Source organism: Trichechus manatus, unplaced genomic scaffold (assembly GCF_000243295.1).
Source record: "Trichechus manatus latirostris isolate Lorelei unplaced genomic scaffold, TriManLat1.0 scaffold00087, whole genome shotgun sequence".
NCBI lineage: Eukaryota > Metazoa > Chordata > Mammalia > Sirenia > Trichechidae > Trichechus > Trichechus manatus.
In genome coordinates, this window is record NW_004444023.1 from 1,966,113 (window position 1) to 1,991,340 (window position 25,228).

The window sequence follows — 25,228 nt, forward strand, 5'->3', positions numbered from 1 at the left end:
GTGGTGGATTTTATTTTAAAGTCTATTTTGTCAGAGATTAATATTGCCACTCCTGCTCTTTTTTGAGTGTTGTTTGCTTGATATATTTTTTTCCATCCTTCGAGTTTTAGTTGGTTTGTGTCTTTTTAAGTCTAAGGTGTGTCTCTTGTAAGCAGCATATAAACAGATCATGTTTTTTTTTTATCCATTCTGCCACTCTCTGTCTCTTTATTGGTGCATTTAGTCCATTTACATTCAGTGTAATTATTGATAGGTATTAGGTTTAGTGCTGTCATTTTGATGTCTTTTTTTGTGTGTGTTGATCAGTTTCTTTGTTCCACTCGATTTTCTGTGCTGAGATGTTTTTCTTTATGTATTTTCATCTTTTTCATTGCTGTTGATTTTGTATATAACACATATTTTTGGAGGACACAATTCAACCCATACCGATCTACTCTTTGGCCCCCCCAAAATTCACGTCCTTGCCATATGCAAAACACATTCATCCCATCACATCATCCCAAAAGTCTTAAATCAACTCCACGTCCAAAATCTCATCTTTTGAATGATCAAAATCAAATATGGGTGAGACGTTAGGAGTATTCCACCCTGGGGAAAATTTCTCTTCATCTGTGAATCTGTGAAATCTACATTACACGTTAGCTGTTTCCAAAGTACAATGGTAGAACAGGCACAAGGTACACATTTCCATTACAAATGGGAGAAATTAGAGGGAAAGAAGGAATTAATAAGGCACCAAGCAAGTCCAAAACCCAGAACAATTTGCATTAGCTCTCAAGCCTTGAAAATAATCCTCTGCTCTTTGGGACCATCTAGGCAACGGCCCTACCTGCCAGACTCTGGATGTCGGCCATGCTCTGTGGATTCTGGGTGGAGGCCCCTTGGCCCTGGGCGTCAATACTGCCTTCTAGGCCCACCGGAATGGCAACTCTGCTCCCTCGGCTTTGAGTGGCACCAATCCCCTAGATCATATGAGGGAGGATCCCACTTGGCCCCATTCTTCTGCCCCTTGGGCATGGCAGCCCCATGCCCTCAGCTTTGGGTGGTGGCCCCATCCCCCAGGCACACCTCAACGGCAGCAGCCCCACACACTAGAGTGAGCAAAGATCTCACTTTTTTGAAACCCAGGAGGCTGTGGCCCTACCCTTTAAGATCCAGGAGACTGTGGCCCTACCCTGTGAAACCCCAGAAGCCATGACCCCACCATCCAAGACTGAGAAGGTCCTGCTTCCTGTGATCCTTCCAACAGTTCTGTTGATCCTCCAAGCTGCTCCAGGAATGGTTCTTTCAGTGCCCAGTGCTGCCAGGGGAGGGGCCGCCAACGCAGAAGCGTCACTAGTGTTGGTGTCACCCACCACCAGGTACAGTAACTTGTCACAGTGTACCCCACTGTCAGTCACTAAGATTAGTGTCACTCAATGTGGAAACATCTCACCACCACCACAACTCCTCCCAGTCAGGGTGTGGGCAGCCAGGTGTGGTGCTCACCATTGGGCAGAGAGGAAGGTCCCTGCCTTGGCCAATGGGAGAGAGGAGGAGCTGTGGTGAGCTGTAGGGGCGGGGCTGCAAATGCTCAGCTCCAGCTGGCCCCACACAGCCTTGGCGGGAGGGGGGAGGGTGACATCGGGAGTTATCACACAGGGTGGCACCAACCCTAATGACATCATTGGGTTCTTTTCTTGGAGGACAACAGATGTAGCTACTTTGGCCTGTTTCCTGCCTGGAGAATTCTAAGATGCAGACAATGAGCATTCTCTCCTTTCATTTTCATTCTTTCTCTGTCCTCTTCAGTCTAAGCTGATGGGTTTTCTACTGTGGTAGCTGGTTAGATCCATCAGTCACAGGCTTAATCTCTTTAACAAAAGTTTGCGTAGCCAAGTCCTTGGTGAAAATTCTAGGACACATGTCCTTAGTTTGCATAAGAGAGTTTTCCAAACCTTTATAAGTCTTGTTTTCATTTTGCACAGTTCCTTTTTAAGCCCATTTATTTCCTCTTGTATTTTACTGTAAGTGACAAGGAGAAGCCACATGGCCCTTCTACTAAGATCTTGCTCAGAAATCTGCTTCAGCTAAACATCCAAGTTCATTACTCGCAAGTTCTACCTTCCAGCAAACATTTGAACATAATTCAGACAAGTTCTCTGCCACTACATAAAAAGCATTGCCCTTCCTCCATTGTCCAATCACATGTTCATCATTTTCTTTTAAAGCCTCATCACAAGCACACTTAACGTCCACATTTCTAGCAACATTCTGTTGCTGGCATCATATGTATTCTCTAAAAGGAGAGAGACTTTCTATAGAGCTCTCCTCACCTCCTTCTGAGCCCTCACCAGAATTGCCTCTGACATCCATAAGTCTACCAACAGTCTCTTCAAGGCAATCTAGGTTTTTACTGTTAGGCACCTTAAAACTCTTCCAGCCTTCACCCATTACCCCAATTCCGAAACTGCTTCCCCATTTTAGGTACCTGTTAGAGCAGCACCCTACTCTCGGTATCAAGTTCTGTCTTAGCTATCTAGTGCTGCTATAATAATACCACAAGTGGGTGGAATTAACAAACAAATTTATTTTCTCATGGTTTAAGAAGCCAGAAGTCTGAATTCAAGGTGCCAGTTCTAGGGAAAGGCATCCTCTCTCTGTCAGCTCTGGAGGAAGGTCCTTGTTTCTTTGAGCTTCTGCTCCTAGGAGATCTTCATGTTACCTGGCATCTCTCATCCCCAATCTCTGCTTCTTTTCCTTGCTTGTTTAATCTCTTTTGTATCTCAAAAGAGACTGACTAAAAATACATCCTACACTAACCCTGTCTCATTAACATAACAAAAACAACCCATTCCCAAATGGGATCATAACCACAGGCATACAGGTTAGGATTTACAACACATATTTTACGGGGACACAGTTCAATCCATAAGAATGACCCCATGTGTGTCAGAGTAGAACTGAGTTCCGCAGGGGTTTCATGGCTGATTTTTGAGAAGCAGAACACCAGGTCTTTCTTCCAAGGTGCCTCTGTGTAGACCAACCTTTCGGTTACTGGCCAAGCACTTAACCATTCCCACCACCCAGGTATGTTAACATAAACACGTTTATACTTATTACATGTTGAAATGACAAGATCTTGATTAGGTTAAATAAAATGTTATTAAAATTAATTTCACCTGTTTCCTTTCACTTTTTTTTAATGTGCCTACTAGGAAATTTAAAATCACACAGTGGTGTGCATTATATTTCCACTGGATAGTGCTGGTCTTAGACGCTCCCCAAGAGTGGAGCCTGTCCAAGAAAGATTGCTGAAAGAAAGACCGAACGGTCACCAAAACAAGCTGGGCCTTGTTAGGCAGGAATCATAAGCTCCCAGAGTAGAACTGCTGAGCGGGAAGGTTCCAGAAGTCCCCTGGGGCTAGGATGTCTTTCCAGCCCACCTCTTAGAGACGGCTCTAAGAGGTCAGGCTGGGTTGCCCTGTCTCTGTCCCCCTCCACCCGCACAGGGTCCTCCTGCCACAGGTCAAGGTTCAGAGGTGTGGCAGTTACATCGGCTGCAATCACACCTTGTCAGGTGATGGGAGCGGAGCAGATGGGGGGAAGGGCTGAGGGTCTGGCAGCCAGGTGTCGTCACCCCGGCCCATCCCTTCTCTCTCCCCATAGCTGGCCAGTAACAACCTATTAGGTGACAACCCTATTGTTGTTAGATGATATCAAGTCAATTCCGACTCATAGTGACCCCATGTGGCAGAGTGGAACTGCCCCACAGAGTTTTCTAGGCTGTAATCTTTACGGGAACAGATTGCCACGTCTTTCTCCCTCAAAACTGCTGGGTGGACTCAAACCACTGATCTTTTGGTTAGCAGCTGAGCATTTAACCATTGTGCCTCCACGGCTCTCTGAACCAGGGTTAGAGGGGTATTAAAAATCAGGCCAAAACGAGGCTTTCTCCTACATTTAATTAGAAGGCTCAAAAGAGGTGAAAGGAAAAAGTTTTCTATGTAACTCCATGCAATTTAATGCCCTGTCGGTGCATCCTGTACCACATAAGATGATGAACAGGTAGATGCAGTTACATCCCTATGACCAGGAAGTGAATTAACAAAAAAACAAACAAACACCCTTCGGCAGCCACACTGGCCTTCTCTCTGTCCCTCATACTGGCCTGGTTCTACCCCAGCCTCAGCACGGGACCCTCTTCCCACCATCCACAGGTCCCTCCGTGCCTCACGGCCACGCACGTACAGCTCCTCGTCCTCCTCCTTCACAGTCCTCGTCTCGACCCTGCATGACTGTTTGTCTCTCCCTCTGGGCTGGAGGCTCTGTGAGGACGGGGCCCACTAGGGCCGTTTTGTTCTGCTGCACCCACACCCCACACACAGGGCCTGGCAAAGACCCTTCTTGTCTAAAAAGGCCCCTCGGGTCTGGCTCAGCATGTGGGCACGCCACCGCAGGGGCTCACCTCGGCCCCGGCCACTGCCCTCCTTGGCACGCCGGTACTGGTTCAGCTCTTTGGTGAAGTCGTCGTAGTCCTCCTTGCCCAGGTCCTCCTCCTCGTCCCCCTCGTACTCCCCATACTGCTCATTCTCATAGTCTTCGTACATGCCGTAGCCCTTGCTGTCCATCTTGGAGTAGGACTTCTTGGGCAGGGATGTGGGGTGCGACGAGGGGTACTGCTGGTGGGACTGCCAGGCCCAGGGAGAAACGGGGAGAAGGGCTGAGTTGACTGTGCTCCCAGTCTGGACCCCCAAGACCCCTACCACTCCCTGAAAGGACACATCTCTCTGTGTCACTCTGTTGTCCTCTGGGTCACAACACCAGCCCCGTCCCTCTGGGCACCACTCCTCCCCTGAGGGGCTGGGGGCACTAGAGGGGGACCAGACACTTCTGTTCTTCGGGAAGAGCCACAGTTTGAAAGAAAACTGAGAATACAGACCCCACTATCCCTGAAGAACTGTGGGGAAAAGAAGGGGCATTTCCCACGGAGCTACAGCAAGAACATTTTGGGAGGGAGCCCAGCAGGCTCTAGGGCACTCCTCAGTCAAAATTTTCCTATGGCCTTGGGATTCAATTAATGGCCTGCTAGGCAACCAAATTAGAAAGCTATTTCAAATGATGCTTTCCGAAGTATGCTAGTGCCAAGTGGTACTGGGTGAAGACAGGTAGGTAGATGACAGATAGAACCAAAGGTTGGTTAGATAGATTGACAGAAAGACAGACAAAAAAACTGTTGCCATCGGTCAACCCCAATGTGTGACCCCATGTGTGTCAGAGTAGAACTGTGTTCCACAGGGATTTCAATGGCTGATTTTTTGGAAGTAGATCACCAGGTCTTTCTTCCAAGGCACCTCTGGGTGGACTTGAACTGTCAGCCTTTAGGTTAGCAGCCAAGTTCGTAAACCATCTGCACCACCCAGGGCTCCCAGACAGACACACACACAAGTACTTCAGCAGATCTCAAATCCCTCAATCCTCAGTTCACAATCAAAAGTGTGCTGCGTTCCCTCCACTTCCTGCGGTGCCCTGAGGCCCCTGCAGATTTGAGGCCTGAAGCTACATTAGTAGATCAACGTCAACTATAGTATCTCATAAGAAATAATCCACTATGATGAATGACGATGAGTCACAGGATACCTGGGATAGCTCTGAAGAGCTGCTAACTTTAAAATATTTCTTACTGAAATTTGAAAATCCAAGCTGATTTTTTTCTTTCTGCTTTTACTGGGGGAAGGAAAAAACGGTATACAAACTTAACAAAGCACTGAAATTTAGGCTCCAACTCGGAGATATACTGAGAGAAGTACTTAACTTCTCGTTGTACGACACTTGAGATAACTTACTCCCGTAACCATTTCACTGTCTTGCCAATTTTCCATAAAAGGCCGTTTCTGAACAGTGGAAAAAGTCAGCTCTGACGTGGGCAAGTCAGCATCTTTCTCTGGGACATACCGAGTCCTGCCAAGGCCATGAGGAAGAGGTAGCAAAGCGAGGGATTAAGAGTATAGTTTATGCAAATCAGTTACTGCCTGGGTTCGAATCCCAGCTCCTCCACTTGAGAGCTGTGCAACCTGGTTGACATTTTTTAGTCTCAGTTTCCTCACCGTAAAATGGGATAAGAATAATACCCACCCTCACCGGATTATGTGAGAAACTCCACATCAAGTACCAAGCAAGAATGCCCAGCATGAGTGAAGTAAGGGAGACACGAAAGGACAAACAGTGTATGATCTCGCTTATATCCGTAAGGATCAAAACAGGTAGATGGACAGAGAACAAATTTCATTAGTGGTTACCAGGGGTGGGTGGAAGAGGAAAAGAGGGATTTATTGCTTAGAAAGTACTGAATTCCTGTTAAGGATGATGGAAAAATTTGGAAATGATTGTCAGTGATGGTTGCACAACATGGGGAATTAGTTATCACTGAATTGCACATGTAAAAATGGTTGAAATGGCAAATGTTTTTTTATATATACATATTTCACCATAGTAAAAAAAAATAAAGCCCAGCACGTAGTAAGTGCTCAATAAACTCACCGGCACATACGGGGGGCTGTACTCCCTGTACTTGCGGTGCCCCTTCTCACTGGGGCTGAAATCCGAGTCATCTGAGAAGTCAGAGAAGTCATCACTGGAGGAGGCATGGCGCTGCAACGACAGGGCAAGTGGACTTGGTGATTCTGCTGCAAGCCAGCAGGGCCTCGCCACGCTGGCAGGGTCAGCCCCGGGACAAACAATGCTGGAACTTGCCGGAAAGGCCCTGGGCTCTACCTGAGACACCTCACCTAGGGGCATCTAGTGGCAACAAAGCATGAGCTGCCAACTTTTTTTTTTTAAAAAAAAGGTCTTTATCCAATTTAGAGAAGGAAAACATATTACTGAGTGCCTTCTGGGGCTGAAAAGACAGCTGGGCACCCGGGGCTCTCCGCGGCCTGGCATGAACCCTCCAGACCTACTTTGTGCTTGGATTTCCTCCTCTTCTTCGACCGCCTCTTCTCCTTCTCCCGCTCTTTCTTCCGCTTCCGCTTCAGCCGCCGGTGGGCCTTCTCCTCGTCTGAATCGCTGTGGTGCTTCTCCCCTTTTTCTTTCCGGCTCCTCTCTGGCCCTCCAGAGGTGTCCTGGGTTTCCTCGACCCCGTCATCCTCAAGTTCACCTTCTTCCAACTCACCATCTTCCCTACAAACCAACCCCAGAGCCAACGTGAGCGTGGGGTCTGAGAGGAGCAGCTAATGGATTTGGTCTGGCCCGTGCTGATAGGAGTGCAGGCTGAGAGTGAGACCGGTCACACCGAGAGAGGCCATGCATCCCGTCCCTCATCCTCCCCTTCAAAGGACTGTGTCCAACCAGGCTCGGGGGACAGTGGAGGGGCTGAACCGCTAACATTGGGACAAATCTAACCTGTACTTCCAACAGGGTCCACAGAACTAGTGTTCTTAGGAGAGGAAAAGCAGAGAGGTTCTGTGGTAGAATGAGTTTAGGGAATCCCTGTCCTGAGGACTTGTCATGCTTAATACCACTACAAAGTCCTGAGGAGTCCTGCAGCCAAGAACCTTGCAGAGCTCCACTTCAGAGCACTTCTGAAACTCACTGGCACACACGGGTCTTCTCGCAGGGAACTCCAAGGAGCGTCCCGCACAAGGAGAGCACACGGGAACATGGGGCTTGGGGTCACCCACTCGGCCCCAGTCACTGGAGACACCTGTGAGCTGGATGTCAGTTTACCTGGGGGCTGCGGGGTGGCTGTGGACAGTGAGTAGAGCGAGCTGTGGTTCTGATCCAGGGGTGTCCCTCAGATTCCTGCCCCCCCCCCCAAACTCTAACTGGCAGGCCTGGGCTGTGGCTCATGAATACGGAAAATACTTTACAAAAGCCCCACTAAGAACACCGCTGAATAGGCCTGCTGGGCTGGAGGCAGGAGAAAGGCGGCAGGGGTCTGGACATGGCCCACCCCGTCCCCTCCTGGTCCTCACATGACTACAACACAAAGCATCACTCATAGCTCACCTGCTGCCAGCCCTCCTTTCTTTCCCTCCTGACTCCCCCTGGCTCATCTCATCTCCAGTCTCCCCATCCTCTGGTTTTCCTGACTTCATCTGCTCCCTTCCCCATCATCCCAATCCCCAGTACTTAAAAAAATTAAAGTGCTCTCTGAACATGATTGACACTGCAAACAGGATGTTCTAGGCACCTAGTGGGTGGGGTGAGGTGGGGAGGGGGAGGGGATGATGAGGGTTCCGAAGGGAGCCACTGGATAAAGAAACCAGCTTCTGAGCCAAACCCACAGACACAGTTGTCACAAGTACAGGAGCTAGTGAAAAAACAAAAAGTTTCTTAAGTTCTTCACGAATGACCATGGAAAGGTTTATGGGTCAGAGCATAAAAATTCCTCCCATCACAATCAGGGGACAGAAAGATGAGGGAGAGAAAGTGAAGGGTACCACCAGGAACCCCGGGGTCTAAAAAGATAACCAGATAACCAGAGAGAGAACTGCTTGAAGTGCCCTCACCGCTCAGATAGGGCAAAGATCAGCCCAGGATAACAAGCTAATTAGGCTCCCAAAGCTTCTAAGGGGCTTTGTGGAAACACAAGCCCCAAGGACCTCTCCAGAACCCTCCACGCTCCTTCCCTGTCTTCCTCAGTGCTGTTCCCACAACGTCAAGGAGGCCGGAGAGAGGGGCTCACTTCCAACTCAAAGGGCACGGGTCCGGCTTAAACCCAAGGAGCTCAGCTCCCCAGATACTCCAGACAGAGGTCAAGGGCAGCTCTCAAGACACAAAATGCTGGACACAAAACTCTTTCTGATGTTTAAAAGGAAACAACAAGGAGAGGGGACCAAGCTGTGCCTGATGCGGCCTCCTGGTAAACCGCATGGCTGCCCTGGGCAAGAGGGCTGGGTGTGGGTGAGAAGCCAGTACTCTAGCCAAGTGAGCGAGGCACCTCCCAGCTTGGGTGTGGCCCCCCAAACAAGCAGGGAGGGAGCAGGAATCCCACTGGAAAGAGGCACCACTGCCAGGGTTGCCTTGCCCCAATTCAAAGCACCTCTGACTGGGGAAACCGGTTTCCTCCAGCTCCCCAATCCCAGCGCCAAGTTGTTATTCGGGTGACACGGCAGACTTCACGTAGCCCGGAGTTGCGTCAACACTGGAAGAACGGTTACTGGGGCAAACCCAGCAGCAGCGTGCTCTGATAGGAACACTGTGGGCAGCCGACTCACCACACCTCACAGGAATGCAGGGAGGCAAAGTCAGCCAGCCAGCCAGACATCATGGCACCGGGAAGGGTCAGAAAAGGCCCCGTAAGGACAAGCTAAACGGCATCATGCTCAACTGTTTAGAGTATCAAGGAAAAAGCTGAAGGGGGACCCAGGGTAGGGACGGAGGCAACAATGGGCAGAAAGTACACAAAACCCCAGAGCAGGGAAACCCTTGGAAGGCAGGAATGGCCTGGCCCCTAAAAAACTAGATTAAATAAAATAAAGCCCAGAGCAGCAATGAGCAGAAGGCCCCACTGGAATCTGGAGAAGCTGGTCAGAGCTGGAAGAAGCACCAGAAAGAATCAACCCTTGTGTTTCAGACACGAGGAACTTAAAGGGGACAGGTGAAGGGACTTGTTGGGGACAGACAGCCAGGAGATGATGGCAGCAAAAGCTACCTCGTTCCCTGACTCCAAGCTGGGAGACTTCTACGACTCGGGGAGATGGAAAGGGAACTGGGGACTGCTCATCATCTGCCTACTCGTTGTCCCTCTGACTCTTCATTCCCCCACCCCCTGCCAAGCCAGAAGCCACTGTCAGCTCCACTACGAAGAGGGCGACAATGAAATCGCGGAAGGTCGGGGGCCTGAGCAGCAGTGCCTAAGCCCACGCGCTTCATTCAGGCCACAAAGGTTTCTTGAGCACCTACAGGGTGGCAGATGCTTTACCCTCACTCCCTCCTGGTCTGCACCTTCCTTGTAGGTCAAAGATGCAAATGACAAGAGCCACAGCCCACAAAACCATCTCCCTGATAAACAGGGCAGGTCAAAGGGACCAGAGCTGGGCAGGATCCTCAGACACCCCCTCACTGGGAAGCAGTGACAGGTGAATGTCTTGCCCAAGGTTCACTGAGGCCTCCACCCTGACTGGCCTGGACTAAGGCACAGGCTGCTCCACATCTAACGCCTGGGGGCAGAGGGACAAGAAACCATCCGAAGAACTCCAAGAGCCTTAACCGTCCAGGATGATTCTAGAAGAAAGCCTTTCCATTCCAAAGGACTCACCAAGGCAGCAAAGTCCAGCACTCCACTCTGCACCACAAAGACTTCTAGCCACAGAGGGACTCCCTGCATTAGCCACATTAACCATCCCAGGCGTTTCTGGGCTCAGTGAGACTCAAACACGCAACTTTTTACAAAATGGATAATAAATGCTTGGAACTCTGTTTCCATAGAGTTGGGGGGGAAGGGGCGAAAAATAAACAGGATTAAAAAAATCACTGGTGGTTTATGGAAGAGGAGAGACAGGACACTGGAGGGGACGATGACACCTGACTGATCACTGTGTGCCCTTGGGGCCACTGGCCTCCCCAGGCTCCCGTCTGCCTCAGAGCAGGAGCTGGGCCAGGGGTGCCCTCTGATGACAATGGAGATGCCCTCCCAGCTGTACGTCCTGCGTGACTAAACCAGCTGCCGTCAAGTCGATTCCAACTCATGGCGATCCTATGTATGTCAGAGTAGAACTGTGCTCCACAGGGTTTTCGACAGCTATGATCTTTCAGAAGGAGATCACCAGGCCTTTCTTCTAAAGTGCCTCTGGGTGGACTGGAACCTCCCCACCTTTTGCGCCACCCAGGGACTCCTGCACAACTAAACCAAAACCAAACCCGATGCCGTGGAGTCAATTCTGACTCACAGAGACCCTAAAGGACAGAGGAGAACCACCCCACAGGGCTTCCAAGACTATCAGGCTTTACGGAAGCAGAATGCCACATCTTTTTCCTGTGGAGCCGCTGGTGGGTTCAAACTGCCAACCTTTCAGTTAGCAGCCAAGCGCTTAACCACTGCACCACCAGGGCTCCTTCCTGCATGACTACTGGAGTCTCATTATTGTCTGCAGACTTTAACAGGAAAAAAAATATTGAGCCGACTGGGACAGAGCGTAGAAACCCTGTGGGCCACCGACACCACTGCACAACAGCCGTTTCCACAAAACAGCAACCAGGTCTAAGCGGAGCCACTTAACAGATTGCCAGCGCAATCCATGTCAGAGTGGGATTAAATACCAGAGGGAGCATGCTTAATAGACTGTGACATAATCCCCCAAGAAAAGTGGGGGAAGCCCCACTGCGCTGATCGTTTAAATCTAGGCCTGCCAAGCCCTCTTGAGACAAGCAGGCAGAGAAAACCCTGCAAAGGCAGACTAGGCAGAGACTGCTTGATTTCAGGGCCTGGACTGCCAGGGCCCTGGTACCTGCCGGAGCCATCGGGACCAGGAAACCACCCCTTTCGGAATTGGACCCCAGGAGGCAGTGGGCAGAGGCCAATGCCTTGCCTAGAGGCAGTTCTGACTTGTGCCTTCTGGACTAAGCTTCCAGGGCATTTTCCAGTTGTATTTTCAGAGCTAGTGCTAGCCCTTGGGTTCTTTCTCTGGGGTCAAGGAATAAATCTGGATGCCCATTCATTATAAAGAAATGGCTACTGGGCCAACTCCAGAAGGCACAGAAGGGCGTTGGGTTCATCACGTACCATGCACTTGGCAAAAACAGTATTTGGTAAAGAAATCCTATGTCCCCAAACTAAGCTAGCACTATTCACCATTCTCCGGATTTGAGCACCAGGCTTCTTGCTCCCTTTTTTGCAGACCAACATAACCCAACTGGCTGTGCCTCTTTCCTGTACCAAGAGCAATGTGTGCTCTTGGTACTGAACCTGAGTCTTGCTTTTCTCAGCTGTAGGATGGGATAACAGTAACACCTACTTCAAGGGACTGTGAGGATTAAAACAGACAATATGGATAAAGTCCTTGACATGGGGGCCAGGCACAAAGTTGTTGTTAGCTGGGTGCCACTGAGTCAATTTTGACTCATAGTGACCCTATATGACAGAGTAGAATTATCCCAGAGGGTTTTCTAGGCTATAAGCTTTATGGGAGCAGATTGCCACGCCTTTTCTCCTGCAGAACTGCTGGGTGGGTTCAAACTGCCAGCCTTTCAGGTAGCAGCCGAGTGCATGACCATTGCACCACCAGGGCTCCTTAGGCACAAAGTAAGGACCCGATAAACAGTAGTTATTGCTTTTAAGAAGCACCCAGCTCCAGCATGCCTCTATGTGGAGAACCCTAACCAGGTTGGGGTGCTCAGTGGAAAGAAAGCATCTTCTCTATGGGGAAGGTACAGTCAACTTCTCTTTGGTGGTGGCGCGGCTGACTGTTGGCCAAGATGTTCCCACCTCACTCAGCCCTACCATGCCTGCACAGTCCTCTCCCAACAAATCCTGCTGACAAAACTGACAAATTAACACCTCCCCTTCTTCATCTCTCATGGGGTGGTACCAGAAGGCACAGGGAAAGCTGGCCTGCAGGAAGATGGGACAAAGGCCCCTTACAAAAATGAAGCTTGGCCACGTGGAAACTGGAAAGTTAAGAGACTGAGACGGACATTGAAAGGGGCCCAGGTTTATGGATCTACCTAATTAAAAAAAAAAAAAAAGGTAAAACACAACAAAAAGATGGAAACTCATGGGAGCAGTGGCTGTTACCTGAAGATCATGAGAGCCCTTGATAAGAGGCGGCTAGGTTAATGTGAAGGTCAAGGTTATGATCATTAACTGCCCAAACTCTCAACAAACTGCCTGGGTAGGCTCGAAATGACCCATTAAGTAGGGACAAAATTACAAAAATTACAAGCAGGCTCCACCTCTTCAAATGTTTAACGACCGCCCTAGATGCAGAAGTCCAGAATCCCCAAATGCGACCCTGTGGGATGGTCGTTTACTAAAAGGCACAGAGCTTTTCCTTTAGAAAACTGGCTCAGGGCCCATGCCTGAGGAAGGCCCCATGAACTTCCCTCAGTTTATGGTGAAGCGGTCTCAAGAAGGGGGGCAACCTCACTGAGGGATTTTCAGAGCCAGGAAATTCTTGAACTAAACCTCTGGGTCTTGCACATGTTTTTCAGTGTCCCTACTAGCTAGGTTCATCGACCAGAAATCAAGAGCAAATAGCTCTGTGTCTCCCTTCCCTTCAGCATTCTCAGGGGTGGTCATAACCCCCCTCTGTGACTGCACCATCTCCATGGCAACATGAGCATACACCAGCCAACCACAGGAAGAAGAGAAACCCAACCACCAGCATCCTGAACCCCTCACTTCCATGGGATGAAGACGGCCTGCAGGGTGTTGGAATACGAATTCAAACAAACCTATCTATCATAAGAAGTCGGCAGAGAGAAGATGGGAGAAATCTGAACCCAGACTGGCATCTGAGATGTTAAGTATTGTTCATTTTGCTGGGAATGATAATGGTTTTGTGGCTATGTTAAAAAAAATTCTTAAGAGATTCAGACTGAAGTATTTATGGGTAAAATGAGATGAGATCTCGGAGCTGCTTTAAAATACACAAGGGAGATGGAGGAGGGAGTTAAGATGAACCAAAAACTGGCAAAATGTATATAATCGTTGAAACTGGTAGATGGGTATATGCAGTTCACTATATTATTTTCTCTTCTCTTGTGTATGTCACTTTCCATAATAAAGTTTAAAAAGATGCCCCAAGTGCTTGGGACAACCTCAGCAACATGGGGAAAGACTGTTGAGGTCCTCAAGAAGTTCATCTCCCAGAAATTTCAAATACCAGCAGGGTCGCTCATAGTGGATAGGTTTCAGCAGAGCTTCCAGACTAAGACAGACTAGGGAGAAAGGCTTGGCAATCCACTTCCATTAATTAGCCAATAAAGCCATATGGATCACAATAGAATATTGTCCAATATAGTGCTGGAAGATGAGCCACCTAGTTTGAAAGGCACTCAAAATACACAGTGGCTACAAAGTACTCAAGCATACCAACCATCGTGAAGATGGCACAGGACCAGGCAACGTTTTAATCTGTTGTACACAGGGTTGCCATGAGTTGGAACTGACTCAACAGCGGCAACAACAATAACAAGCCTATGTGGAAGTAATTCATTAGCTTCCCCATTTTACAGACAAGCAAAATGAAGCTCAGAGACAGGAAGAAATTTGCCCAATGGGTCACAGTTAGGAAGAAGCAGAACTGGAACCTGAGTCCAGGACTTTCTGACCCCAAGGCCCAGATCTTAGCCTCTAACCTTAAAGACAATTAGAAATTATCTGGAAAAGAATATTTTACTCAACAGATCAACTGACAAAACGACTCCCATCCTGAAATTTATAAGTGAGTTAGAAAAGTAAGACATGTATACGTAAAACAGATTATATAAAACAGTATTCCAAGAAATGCCAAAATGAGGTACTAAGACATTTGGCAAGTTCCTTGAACACTTTGTGCCATTTCCTCAACTGTGAAGCAAAAGCAATGATGCAATCTCCCAGACAGGCTATGGGGAGAATTCCAGAAGACCATGCAAATCAAGTGCTTAGCAACAACCTGGCGCAGAAGAAATGCTCTGGAGTAAAACCATATCAATGCAAAGACAAGAGACCAATACTATTCTCCCAATATCTGAATTAAGGGAATTGGGGCATAAACAAATCTGACAGAGGACATTTGGATAGTTTACAGAATAAGATGTATGCAGGCAGGAATCCTAGTGAAAAACCAAATGGAACTTCTCTCAAAACGGCCTGAAAGCAATGCAAGCAATGCAAACCCGCAAGGTAGAAAGTCCAAAGTCGCCCAAAAAGAGAAGGAACGCCTCACCCCCGAATGTGCAGCGTCCATAATGGGGTTAGTCCAAGGACACAAACCTCTCGGGCAGAACATTCTCTTTTCTATAGAGCTTGGAATTTAGGGTCACCAAGAAAAGCCAGCCTGCTGGAAGAACCGTGCTGCTGCATCCACAAAGTCACTAGCTTTGCCTGAGTGGCACCCTTCCGCTCCTACTAGCTCAGGAAACAGCTCATATTCTTAAGTAAAGGTATCTCTTGCACACGCCTGATAAATCTTTCGCTGTCTAGTAAATTTCCCGACGCCCTCTAATCCAAGTTCCTCCCGGCCAAGGAACCCCTGAAATTTGCTTCTCAGCAACAAAAGAGTTTGCTAACCCCTTCGTCTCATGCCAACCATGCTTCGGATGGCTTAGAGCTAGGAAAATGCTGGTTTTCATCCAGGTAGGGTCGATTTCTATTAGTCCAGAACAGAAAGGTCTAATCATTTAACTTGGGACCTAAGGTATTTCCTTGTTGGTAATCATAATTTTTCAGAGGAATCAATTTGGTTCCATACATTCACCAAAGAAAAAGTATTAATATTTTCCTCTAATAAGAGACCTGGATCTAGGAATACTGAGATTACTTATTCATTCACCACTAAATAATTTCTTACGAAGAACTGCAATTATCTATACACAACTGTAAGGAGCTCTGGTGGCACAATGGTTTAAGTGCTCGGCTGGCGCTTCAAACCCACCCAGTCGCTCTGTGGGAGAAAAGCTGTGGCAATCTGCTCCCGTAAAGATTACAGCCTAGAAAACTCTATGGAGCAGTTCTACTCTGTCATGTGGGGTCACTATGAATCAGAATAAACTCAATGGCACCTAACAACAACACATACAAATATAGGTCCCTGGGTGGCACAAACGATTTGCACTCAGCTACCAACATAAAGGTTGGTGGTTCGAACCCACTCGTTGGCATTGCAAAAGAAAGGCCTGGCGATCTGCTTCCGTAAAGATTCCAGCCAAGTAAGCCCTATGGAGCAGTTCTACTCTGCAACAAATGGGGTTGTCAACAGTCAGAATCAACTCGATGGCAATGAGTCTGGGTTGTTTTTTGGATATGCAACTATCGGACGACTTCAGGTCAACTGTGGCCTCCTTGAGAGCAGACACGAGGTTCTCAGTTACCCTGGATGTCCAAGGACCCAGCACAGTATCAGGGACAGATGGGTGGATGCTCAAGACACATTCTGAATGAATGAGGCATCAAGCTCCACTACCCGCATCCTTTTTTCAATTTCATCATCACAGATAATGGAAAATTAGCAAGGAGCCCCCTTCAACCACCTGGATCACTTAAATATCTGATGAGGCCACTGAGGGGTTGTCTTTAGTCACCAAGTGTTTTTCGACGGCTTTCTGGGAGGCCAGAAAAGGGCCAACAAGAGCCCCTAGGGGCATGGTGCATCTACCAAGCAGAGGAGAGCGGCGCTGGTCGGTCCCTCCCAGGGATGCAGCCTGTCATTCTCCACATTGCTGAGAAGCTGCAGGTAATGCAACTGCTCTGGTTCCCGCGCGGTGGCAGGGCCTGGAATCCTAAGGAAACTTGAGCCCTGGTGTCTGCTAGGAAAATGAGGAGGGCAATAATCCAAGCCACCTGTGACAGACATCCAGCCAAGTGACACTCGTGCTGGGCTCAGCTCCCTTGGGTCAGCCATGGCAGGGATGTGTGAGCTGCGAGCCACTTCCGCACTGAGCCTCCAGAAGTCTCCAGTTACTTCTAATGAATGAAAATCCCTTTGATTTAGGGGTTCAAAAGCCCAGCCTAATAAAAAGCTGAGAAGTAGTCGCCATCGTGGGGATAAGAAGGAATGGGAGGGCTTAAGGGCCTTCTGCTCAGCTCACCAGCTTGTGGAATTATTTGACCCTAAATTCTCCATATGTAACTTAGATCCCACGCAAAATTAACGCTTACAAAGTTAACTCAAAATGCAGAGTATTAAGGGGCACTTAGTTTCTGTTAAGGGTGATGAAAAAAATTGGAAACAGACAGTGGTGATGTCTGCACAACATGGTAAGCCTAATTAATGTCACTGAATGGTATCCATAAAAATAGTTGAAATGGGCAAATATTTTATTATATATTTCACCACAATAAAAGTTTTAAAAATGCAGAGTAAATCCTATCATTGATTTTACTCTACATACATAAAATATTGAGAATGCACATGAAGAATAGATGATGTCAGAATACAAAAAAAAGAGTAGACACCTTTCACTTCAGAATATTTAAGTTGCTTTTTTGTTTTTGGTATTAGTGAAACCAATGTCATAACCGAGTATCAATGAATCCAATTCTGCTACAAAAGATTCATGAAAGGAAAGGCCTGTTCATTCGGGTTTAAAGGAACCCTAAAAAATATAAATAAAATGCTAGTTTTCCTTTAGAAACTAAATACTCATTTACTAAAAATACACCCCAACCACACTACAATATTATCTTTGGAGTCAAACATATGGAACTGCCTTTGGGGTGAAATAACCTTAAGACTTGAGTCCTTTTAAAACTTGAGCAGTTAACTATCCTTGGGCGCCAGAAAGACTGTCCTTCTACAGAGTTGTACTCTTATCAGAAACCGTGCTATAGCCTGGCGTTCCAAGGTATACTACAGTATTCTCATTCTAGAAACTGGCTCAGAATTAATTAACCACACCCATGAAAACATAAGCTCACTTATTGGTGGGGATAGAAGAAATACCACTTATCCATGACCTAATTCAAGAGAAATGACTCCACAAAACAAACCCCTTTTATTTGGAAAAATAAATGCTTACAAAATTTTTCTTTTATTAAAAAGCCCAGGTTTGGGCCTCTATATTCACTAGACAGAGCCAAACTGCAGGGATGATGGAGCCGCAAAGGGCACTGAGGGGACTGGCACACCTCTGAGGCCAACTTTAAAGGGAATACGTGCATTCTGGCTCACTCATCACCACCACCACCAGCCACTGTACACACCACACTAGCATAGGGCGGCAAACTTTTTCCATAAAGAGCCAATTAGTAAATATTTTAGGCTTTGCAGGCCATACGGTCTTTGTCCTACCTACGCTATTCTACTCTTGGGAGTGCAAAAACAGCCACATGCAATAGATACAAATAGTGGTGGCTGGGTTCCAATAAAACTTTATTAACAAAAGCAGACAGGGTGAGCTCTATCTGGCCCAAGGGCCATAGTTTGCTGTCGCTATGAGTCAGAATCAACTCCACGGCAACGGGTTTGGTTTGGTTTGGTTTTTGGTATTAGATGTGGAGTCTCTGGGTGGTACAAATGGTTAAGAAGCTCGACTATAAACAAAAGGGTGGCAATTCAAGTCTATCCAGACGCACCTGGAAGAAAGGTCTGCTGATCTACCTCCCAAAAAATCAACCGCTGAAAGCCCTAGGGAGCACGGTTCTACTCTGACACACACATGGGGTTACCAAGTCCACTGGTTATTATGGTACTAGATGCAGTGGCTTTCGAACTTTTTTGACTTTGACCCACATCTCCTTTACATTTCTAACAAACAAAAGCTGCACAAAGCCACATTCAACCTTTACCTCACTCTGCTTTCTCTAGCCTCTCCCGTTTCTGATTTTCAAATGCGGGAAACGACTCAATAAACGAACTTCATATCTGCTGAATGGCTGCAACCTGTAGTTCGAACAATATCTTACCAGACCAATGACAGCATTACTGGGTCTGGGGCTTGGGTGTGGCTACAGGCAAACAGCTTCTAACTCTGACTCCACCACCCGCTGACTCTGAGACCTTGGAACAGTGCCTCCACCTCCCTGCTTCAGTTTCTCAGCAGTAGGGCTGGGGTGAGGGTTAAAGGAGTTACTGCATGTGGAACATTCAGAACAGCCCCTGGCAGGTAATCTTTGAACCTCACACCAACAGTACACAAGAACCGGTCACACCTTTGGGAAGATAAGGAGACTGACTCAAGATTCGAAGAACTCAGGAGTCCCATCTAGTCTGCCTGACTCCCATGTCCACGCCCCATCTACCACTCCCCATCCTTTCTCGATCACAAGAGGGCAAAGGCTGGTGTGGAGGGAACAGGGCCACATCCACGCCATATTAAGCTTTATGGCTCTGGTGTTTATTGTCTCTGGAACCACCCAAGACCAACAAGTTGGGGAAGGGGAACCAAGTGCTCACTGTCCCAATGGATCTGCCTGTGATCTAGCCACTTAGCCTAACCTTACAATTAATTTTAAGGCATCTACTTTACAACTGGGTATTAGGGAGCTGAGGAGCCATGATGGCACAGTGGTTAAGCACTAAGCTGCCTACCAAAAGGTCTGCAGTTCAAACCCACCGGCTGTACCGCAGGAAAAAGATGTGGCAGTCTGCTTCCATAAAGATTACAGCCTCGGAACCCTGTGGGGCAGTTCTACTCTGTCCTACAGGGTCGTTATGAGTCGGAATCGCCTCGACGCCGTGGGTTTCATTTTTGGGTATCAGTGAGTTGCAGCAGCAGCAACAACCTCTTATCGTGGCCAGAAGCTACAGAAGGCAGATTAGACAGGGAAGGAAACGTCAAGCCTGGTAACGGCAGTACCAACCCTTGCTAACTCTTAATAAATTGCTCAAAGGAAAAGTGTTCCTTGTACAGTCTGAAAACTTTTCTGCTCCCAGGAAAGCATGGGACAAGTCTGGTTGCTGAATAAACAAAGCCTTAACTGACTCAGCCAAATTACAAAAGCGGGTAGAATCTTGGAGCTGGGACAGATCTTGCTCATTTCTCTCGGAGACTTTGGAAAATAAAAAGAAACCCCACCAAACCTACTGTCGACTAGTCGATTCTGACTCACTGTGACCCTCTAGGACAGAGCAGAACTGCCCCAGAGGGTTTCCCTAGGCTGTAATCTTTACGGAAACAGACTGCCATGTCTTTCTCCCGTGGAGTGGCTGGTGGGTTCAAACTGCCGACCTTTCAGTTAGCAGCCAAGCACATAACCACTGTGCCACCAGGAAGAGGGCAAAGGACTCACTTAAGGTGCCATGACTGGCTGGCAAAGGTATGAGGTTCTAGAACCCTGGTCTCCCAGTTCTCAGGAAGCCTACCAAGGTAGTATCACTGACCCAGATTCTAATTGCAAAGGATGAGCACAGGCAAGTACAGCCAGCATAAGCTCAAGACACCATGACTCTTTTTGCACCTATAATAAGAACATTGAGCAAGCAAGACATGGTGCAAGATGGTTTCCACTTAGTTTCAACCCCAATCAGCTCCTTACAATTAACTCACCAGAACCCTAAAAGCTGACTTTCTTCAAAAAACACAGACATCTTTCTCCTTCTGTTTACACACCAGGCTGTTAAGTTCTATTCAGAATTTCTCTCTAGTAGGGAAAGCCGGAAGATACAAAAACCAAGATCCACTGAATGCCAGGCATTGTGTGGGTGTTCGGCACGTACCCGTCTGACCGCAATGACCCTGACAAGTGGCATTATCCGCAGTGCCCACTGCACACTGCCAGGGAGGGGCCGGGCCTGAACACAGTCTTATCTGACTCCACAGCCCACGCACCTTCCTTCGTATCCTGTTACCACCTCCAACGTCCAAATAGATGTCGCCACTTGCCTTACAAATAGGGAGCTGAGTCACCAATTCACACCGACGCAAAATGACAAAAAATACACACAAGAATGAGCCTCCATGCAGAGCAATTTTAGCCAGGAGAAGCAAACTATGCTCTGAGCAAATATCCTGTGTTCTGCTAAAAAAATTATTCCAATAACAAGATGCAGCTAAGTCCATACCAACCAAGACGCCGCATGACTTCATTTCTGTCATCGCCTGATTAAGTCACCCCACGGGTGATGTGCCAGAATCTATTTAAAAACTGTCCACCTAACCTCATGTTTTATCTGTATCAATGCACAAAACCTCAGCCAACTACCAATGTCTTAAAAGACCACATCTATGCTAACTACCACAAACAAAAGAGGTCTGCAGCAGAGACTAGGCCAATAAATTTGGAAAGCCAAATCCATCCCCAAAACAGTCTTTTTTTAACATTCAATTTGACTTTATATGCCACCCAGACAAACTTGAGAGATTGCCTCATCTCATTCCTATTACGTTAACTACGAAACTGGTCTCAAATCATTTCGTCTGACAGGAGACCATTCCTATGGGTCCTTGTATTGGCTGATTAAATACAACTGCCAGAAACCTCCAGATCCATCCTTTCTCTTATACTGTGTCAGTAACTGTGCTGCCAAGGTACAGGTGAGCGCCTTGAAACTCAGCTATTTCACTTACTACTTGCTCTGAATTATTTTGCTCTGTCATTCAACCTCCTAACATGGGTCAGAAGCAGTTGCTACAGCATTAACCAATACCTGTCAGATCCAAAATGTGGTTCTCTGGAAGACGGTTTGACATACAGCCATCCATCCATAAGGGCTTGGAAACTGTTTCAATAGCGATTTTAGCCACAGAGGTATTTACTGTAATTGGATCTGGTCTACATGATGAAGTGTTTCTAGGGACTAGACAACCAAAAGAACATAAGGTGAACGCGTAAGGCAAACCTGAGACAGCCATTTCTCTCCCATCAGGAAAGTAAAAGATTAGAGACCTATCTTAAGAGCAAGGAGCAGAGATGGTGGCATTATTAACTGATAGATTACTAACTCAGCCCAATATGGAATTGTCTACGTCAATATATGGAAACATACAAGTTCAGAGTCAATTGTTCATCTCTAACTTGCCACACAGTAAACAGCTGGGAAAGCCTTCATTTCCACAGGTGCAAAACAATTATCCCTTGGGATCAGGCTTCCTGGCTAAAGAAAAGCCACAGTAATGGCTTTCTCAAACAGCTAGCAGGTTTTTTTCTTTTTTTAAATAAAATTAAAAAATCTTAGCTTGTAAAGAATCAAATTTTAAAACTTCAGAGCAAATCAAAGCCCCATCTGAGAGACAGGGCAGACTGAATTAGAAAGCCCTTTTGGGGTATCATTTTTTGTTTTGAAGAGCAAATTAGGGGTGGGGGAAGTTAAAAATAAAGGGATGTAATGATAAGAATAGTCACAACTGATTTTGTTGCTACTGGGAGATATTTTGGATTTGTTTTCAGATTAAACCTCTCACCCAGAGAAAATAAAAATTTAAAAGGTTACAAGTGTATAAGATTTGCTGTTAAATCAGGGATTCTGAGTGACACCCTTTTCCTTTTTTTTGCAACATCCATTAATTTGAATTTTAACTAATACTGGTACATCAGTTTGGGAAGAAGGGGGATAAAAAGCAGTACTGTGACATATCAAAAACAAAGATTACCAACATACAGTTTGGCATTAATTACTGGGGCTTCTTGAACTTGATAGATGAGATTCCTTTGAGAACAGAAAACAATAAACCCTTGTGTTGCTAAGCCTGAGAGCTTTTAAAATGTCAGGGGAAATATTTTTAAATTCTCAAACTTAATGCTAGAATTTGCACTTATGAAGGAAATCTCATTTCCTTCACATTTCATCTTAAAAGTAAATTTTAAGTAAACATCCCTCTACAACTTTGTAGCATTTGAAACTTGGAAGGTTGACCTGTTAGATTCCAGTTTCAGCTCTTGGCTCCTGGAGAGGGAATTTCACGAAGGATGGGAAACTTCAAATAAACTCTTTCCGCTGCCCCTGCGCACTGGTTCATGTGTTCAGTTTGTGCTTCAGACACTTTTTGCAGGATACTGTGCTGGGTAGACACTTCTTTCCCCCATCACTGATTTTCGATACTTAAGACCAGTTTCCTGGCAGTTGTGAACATATTAAGAGGAAGAACAAAACAAGGGCATAAACTGCAGTTTAGATGTTTCCTCATCTACCGGTGAGTGAACTTTGTTTCTTGTAAGAATGGAAAGAAGGAAACAGAATCTTACTTTTGGAGGGGAACAGGGCTGTGTGGCAAAAAGTTTTCTCTAACAAAGTATGTCAGGAACCAAAAGTGGCCAAAAGGGAAAATGGAACTTCAACGTGTTTTGGCTTTGGATGGAGAAACTTATGCTTGTAAAACACATCAGAAGTACAGTGTTTGGTTCTGCAAGTCATTTCTGTTGCTGTTTTTTTCCTTGTTTTTTCCTTGTAGGGGTGGACTGGGGGCTGGAGGAAGTGTCCTCTCCACCATGACTGGGCGTGTAACACGTTCACATCAACTTTTCACGGTCAGGCATGTGCTTTCGAACAAAGGAGCAGTGGAGACAGCCAGGGGAAGAGATTGGGGCTTGACAGTTTACAGATTTTGTGCTTAAACAGTACTTTACAAATGACTTGCTCAATTTAAACGTCCATCACCGTAAGAGACAGTGGAGAAAAATGAGGAAATTGCATCTACTTGAACCACAATCTTTTCTTGGGGGAGGGGTGGTGCGAGGGGCAGAACATTAACTTTGATGCAAGCATCATAAACCAAAGTCAGTAACCTTGTCTCCTACAAATGCACTTTTCTTCAAAGATGAAAGCTGGAGACAAAGCAATGGACTGAAATGAAGAGATGCCAATGGTTTGAAAACGTAAGGGCCTCTTACATAGGTTTTTGTCATGTTACAGTAACGCACTTTTTTGGGGGGGAGGGAGAAAACTGTGTACGTTAAATTAAAAAAATTAAACATTGAAAGGATGTGCAAGTCTAAAAGGGCTCAACAGGGTTAGAATCCTGATTGCAACATATAAATTCACTTTCTCAAGCATCACTTTGGTCTAAAGGCTAAGAGGAAGGCAGGCAGGAAAGGGACAAAAAGAGGGAGATAACTGAATTACTCAATAAAAGAGGCTACTTACCATCCCAACCCATTGTAAGACATACACTTCTGACATAAGAGAACTCCTTAGAGGTCGAATAAATCGTGTAAGCACCTTTGGGTAATGCACCTGCCCCTGGAGAGAGGGCCAGGAAACCGACGTGGGCTTAGCGAACAGACCTTTGCTAATCTGTTTATTTCCTTGAACTGGAGTCAGGCTGCGATGGGCTGCGATTCCCAAGACGATACATTTAATCAGAACAAAACAGAACAAAACAAAAAAAAAAATTTTTTTTGTAAAAGCTCACCAAACTGCTGCACTTGTGTCTCTGAATGTGGGTGGCATTTCTTTTAAAAGGCAAAGTATGGTCTGTGAAGGAGAAAGGGAAAAGGGGAGGTGGGAGTGGGGAGAAGGGGCCGTGGCGCCTGGCTGGGAGGCCCTGGTTGGGACCTCCGTCTAGGGGAGGGTCCTCCGCTGCTCCCAGGCCCAAGCTGCGACGGGACAGCCACCAGACCAGGGCGTCCCCCCCCCCGCCCCCCGCCCGACTCGCCTTCCTGCCGGCTGAAACCCTCCTTCCATCGCCAAACCCTCTCCACAGACTCTTCTTTCCTTCCTGCCCCTGCCCCGCCAGGAAAAGGGTGAGCGAACCCTGCACCCCGAGACTCCTTCTGTTCGAGCAGGGGAAACGGGGGCCCAACCTCGCCCTAAAACGCGCCAGGCTGGTCCCATTATCGCCCGCCAGAGAAGAATGTGTGGGGAGCCCATTTCGCACTTTAATAAAAGGGGAAGAGATGCTCCCTTTCACCCCCCTGCCAGAGCACAAGAAAACCTCGTTTTCTCCCCCGGAAGGGATGGCACCCCATTTTACCCCGAAAGGAGGGAATCCCACGAGAAAGGTGAGGACCAACTTCCCTTCCCCTCCAAGGCTGGAAAAACCAAACCTGACCCTCCCAAAAAAGGCTAGGGACCCTCCCCGACGTCACCTATCTACGAAAAGCAAGGGGACCTCTCCCCGTAAGGAAAAACATGGGGAAGGATCTCCACCCCCCCCCCGAAAAACGATGCTGGGGCTTCCATTAAAAGGACTAGGAGATTCCCCCCACCGTTTTGCCCCCTAGGGAATAGCTAAGAAACACCTCCCGCCAAAAAAAAAAAAAAGTGCGAGAAACAACCCCCAAAACCCAAAGGGCCCCCCATTAGGATGGAAAGGACTGAGCGAACCCCCACTTTCTGCCTATGAAAGGTAGGATACATCTCCAAGTAGGGCAGGGCACACCTCCCCCAGGAGAAAGGATACTGCCGGGGACTGGGAGACCCCCAACTCCAAATCCTAAGAGCGGAGCTGTTGCTCGAGATCCCCCAAAAAAGGGTTCGGGAGCACCTCCCCCATCCCCTTCCCCGAAGCCAGGAAAACAAACGGGCGGGCCCGTGGCTGCCAGCTCAGGGCCAGGGGCAACCAGGACCCCCGTGGGCCTCCGCAGGCCCCCCCGGCGTCCCCTCCCCAGGGCGGGTAGGCGGGCGCGGGGGGTCCAGGGGGCGCCTCCTCACCTTCCCCTCAGCATGGCGCCCAAAAAAGACAGAGCGAGAGCGAGGGAGAGCGGGCGAGCGCCGCGAAGGGGGGG

At 47.5% G+C, this 25,228-nt stretch overlaps 1 protein-coding gene across 1 annotated transcript in view; it reads right to left on the reverse strand.

Annotated features, from left to right (window-relative positions):
* The window catches only part of ZC3H4 (zinc finger CCCH-type containing 4), a 46,267-nt gene extending 21,039 nt beyond the window's left edge, over positions 1-25,228 (reverse strand). The window contains exons 1-5 of the mRNA XM_023736253.1: positions 25,155-25,228; positions 23,914-23,975; positions 6,939-7,158; positions 6,520-6,630; positions 4,448-4,670 (exon numbers count right to left, since the gene is read on the reverse strand). Of these exons, the coding sequence (XP_023592021.1) occupies positions 4,448-4,670; positions 6,520-6,630; positions 6,939-7,158; positions 23,914-23,951 (592 nt within the window). The 5' untranslated portion in view covers positions 23,952-23,975; positions 25,155-25,228. The remainder of the gene's footprint in view (positions 1-4,447; positions 4,671-6,519; positions 6,631-6,938; positions 7,159-23,913; positions 23,976-25,154) is intronic.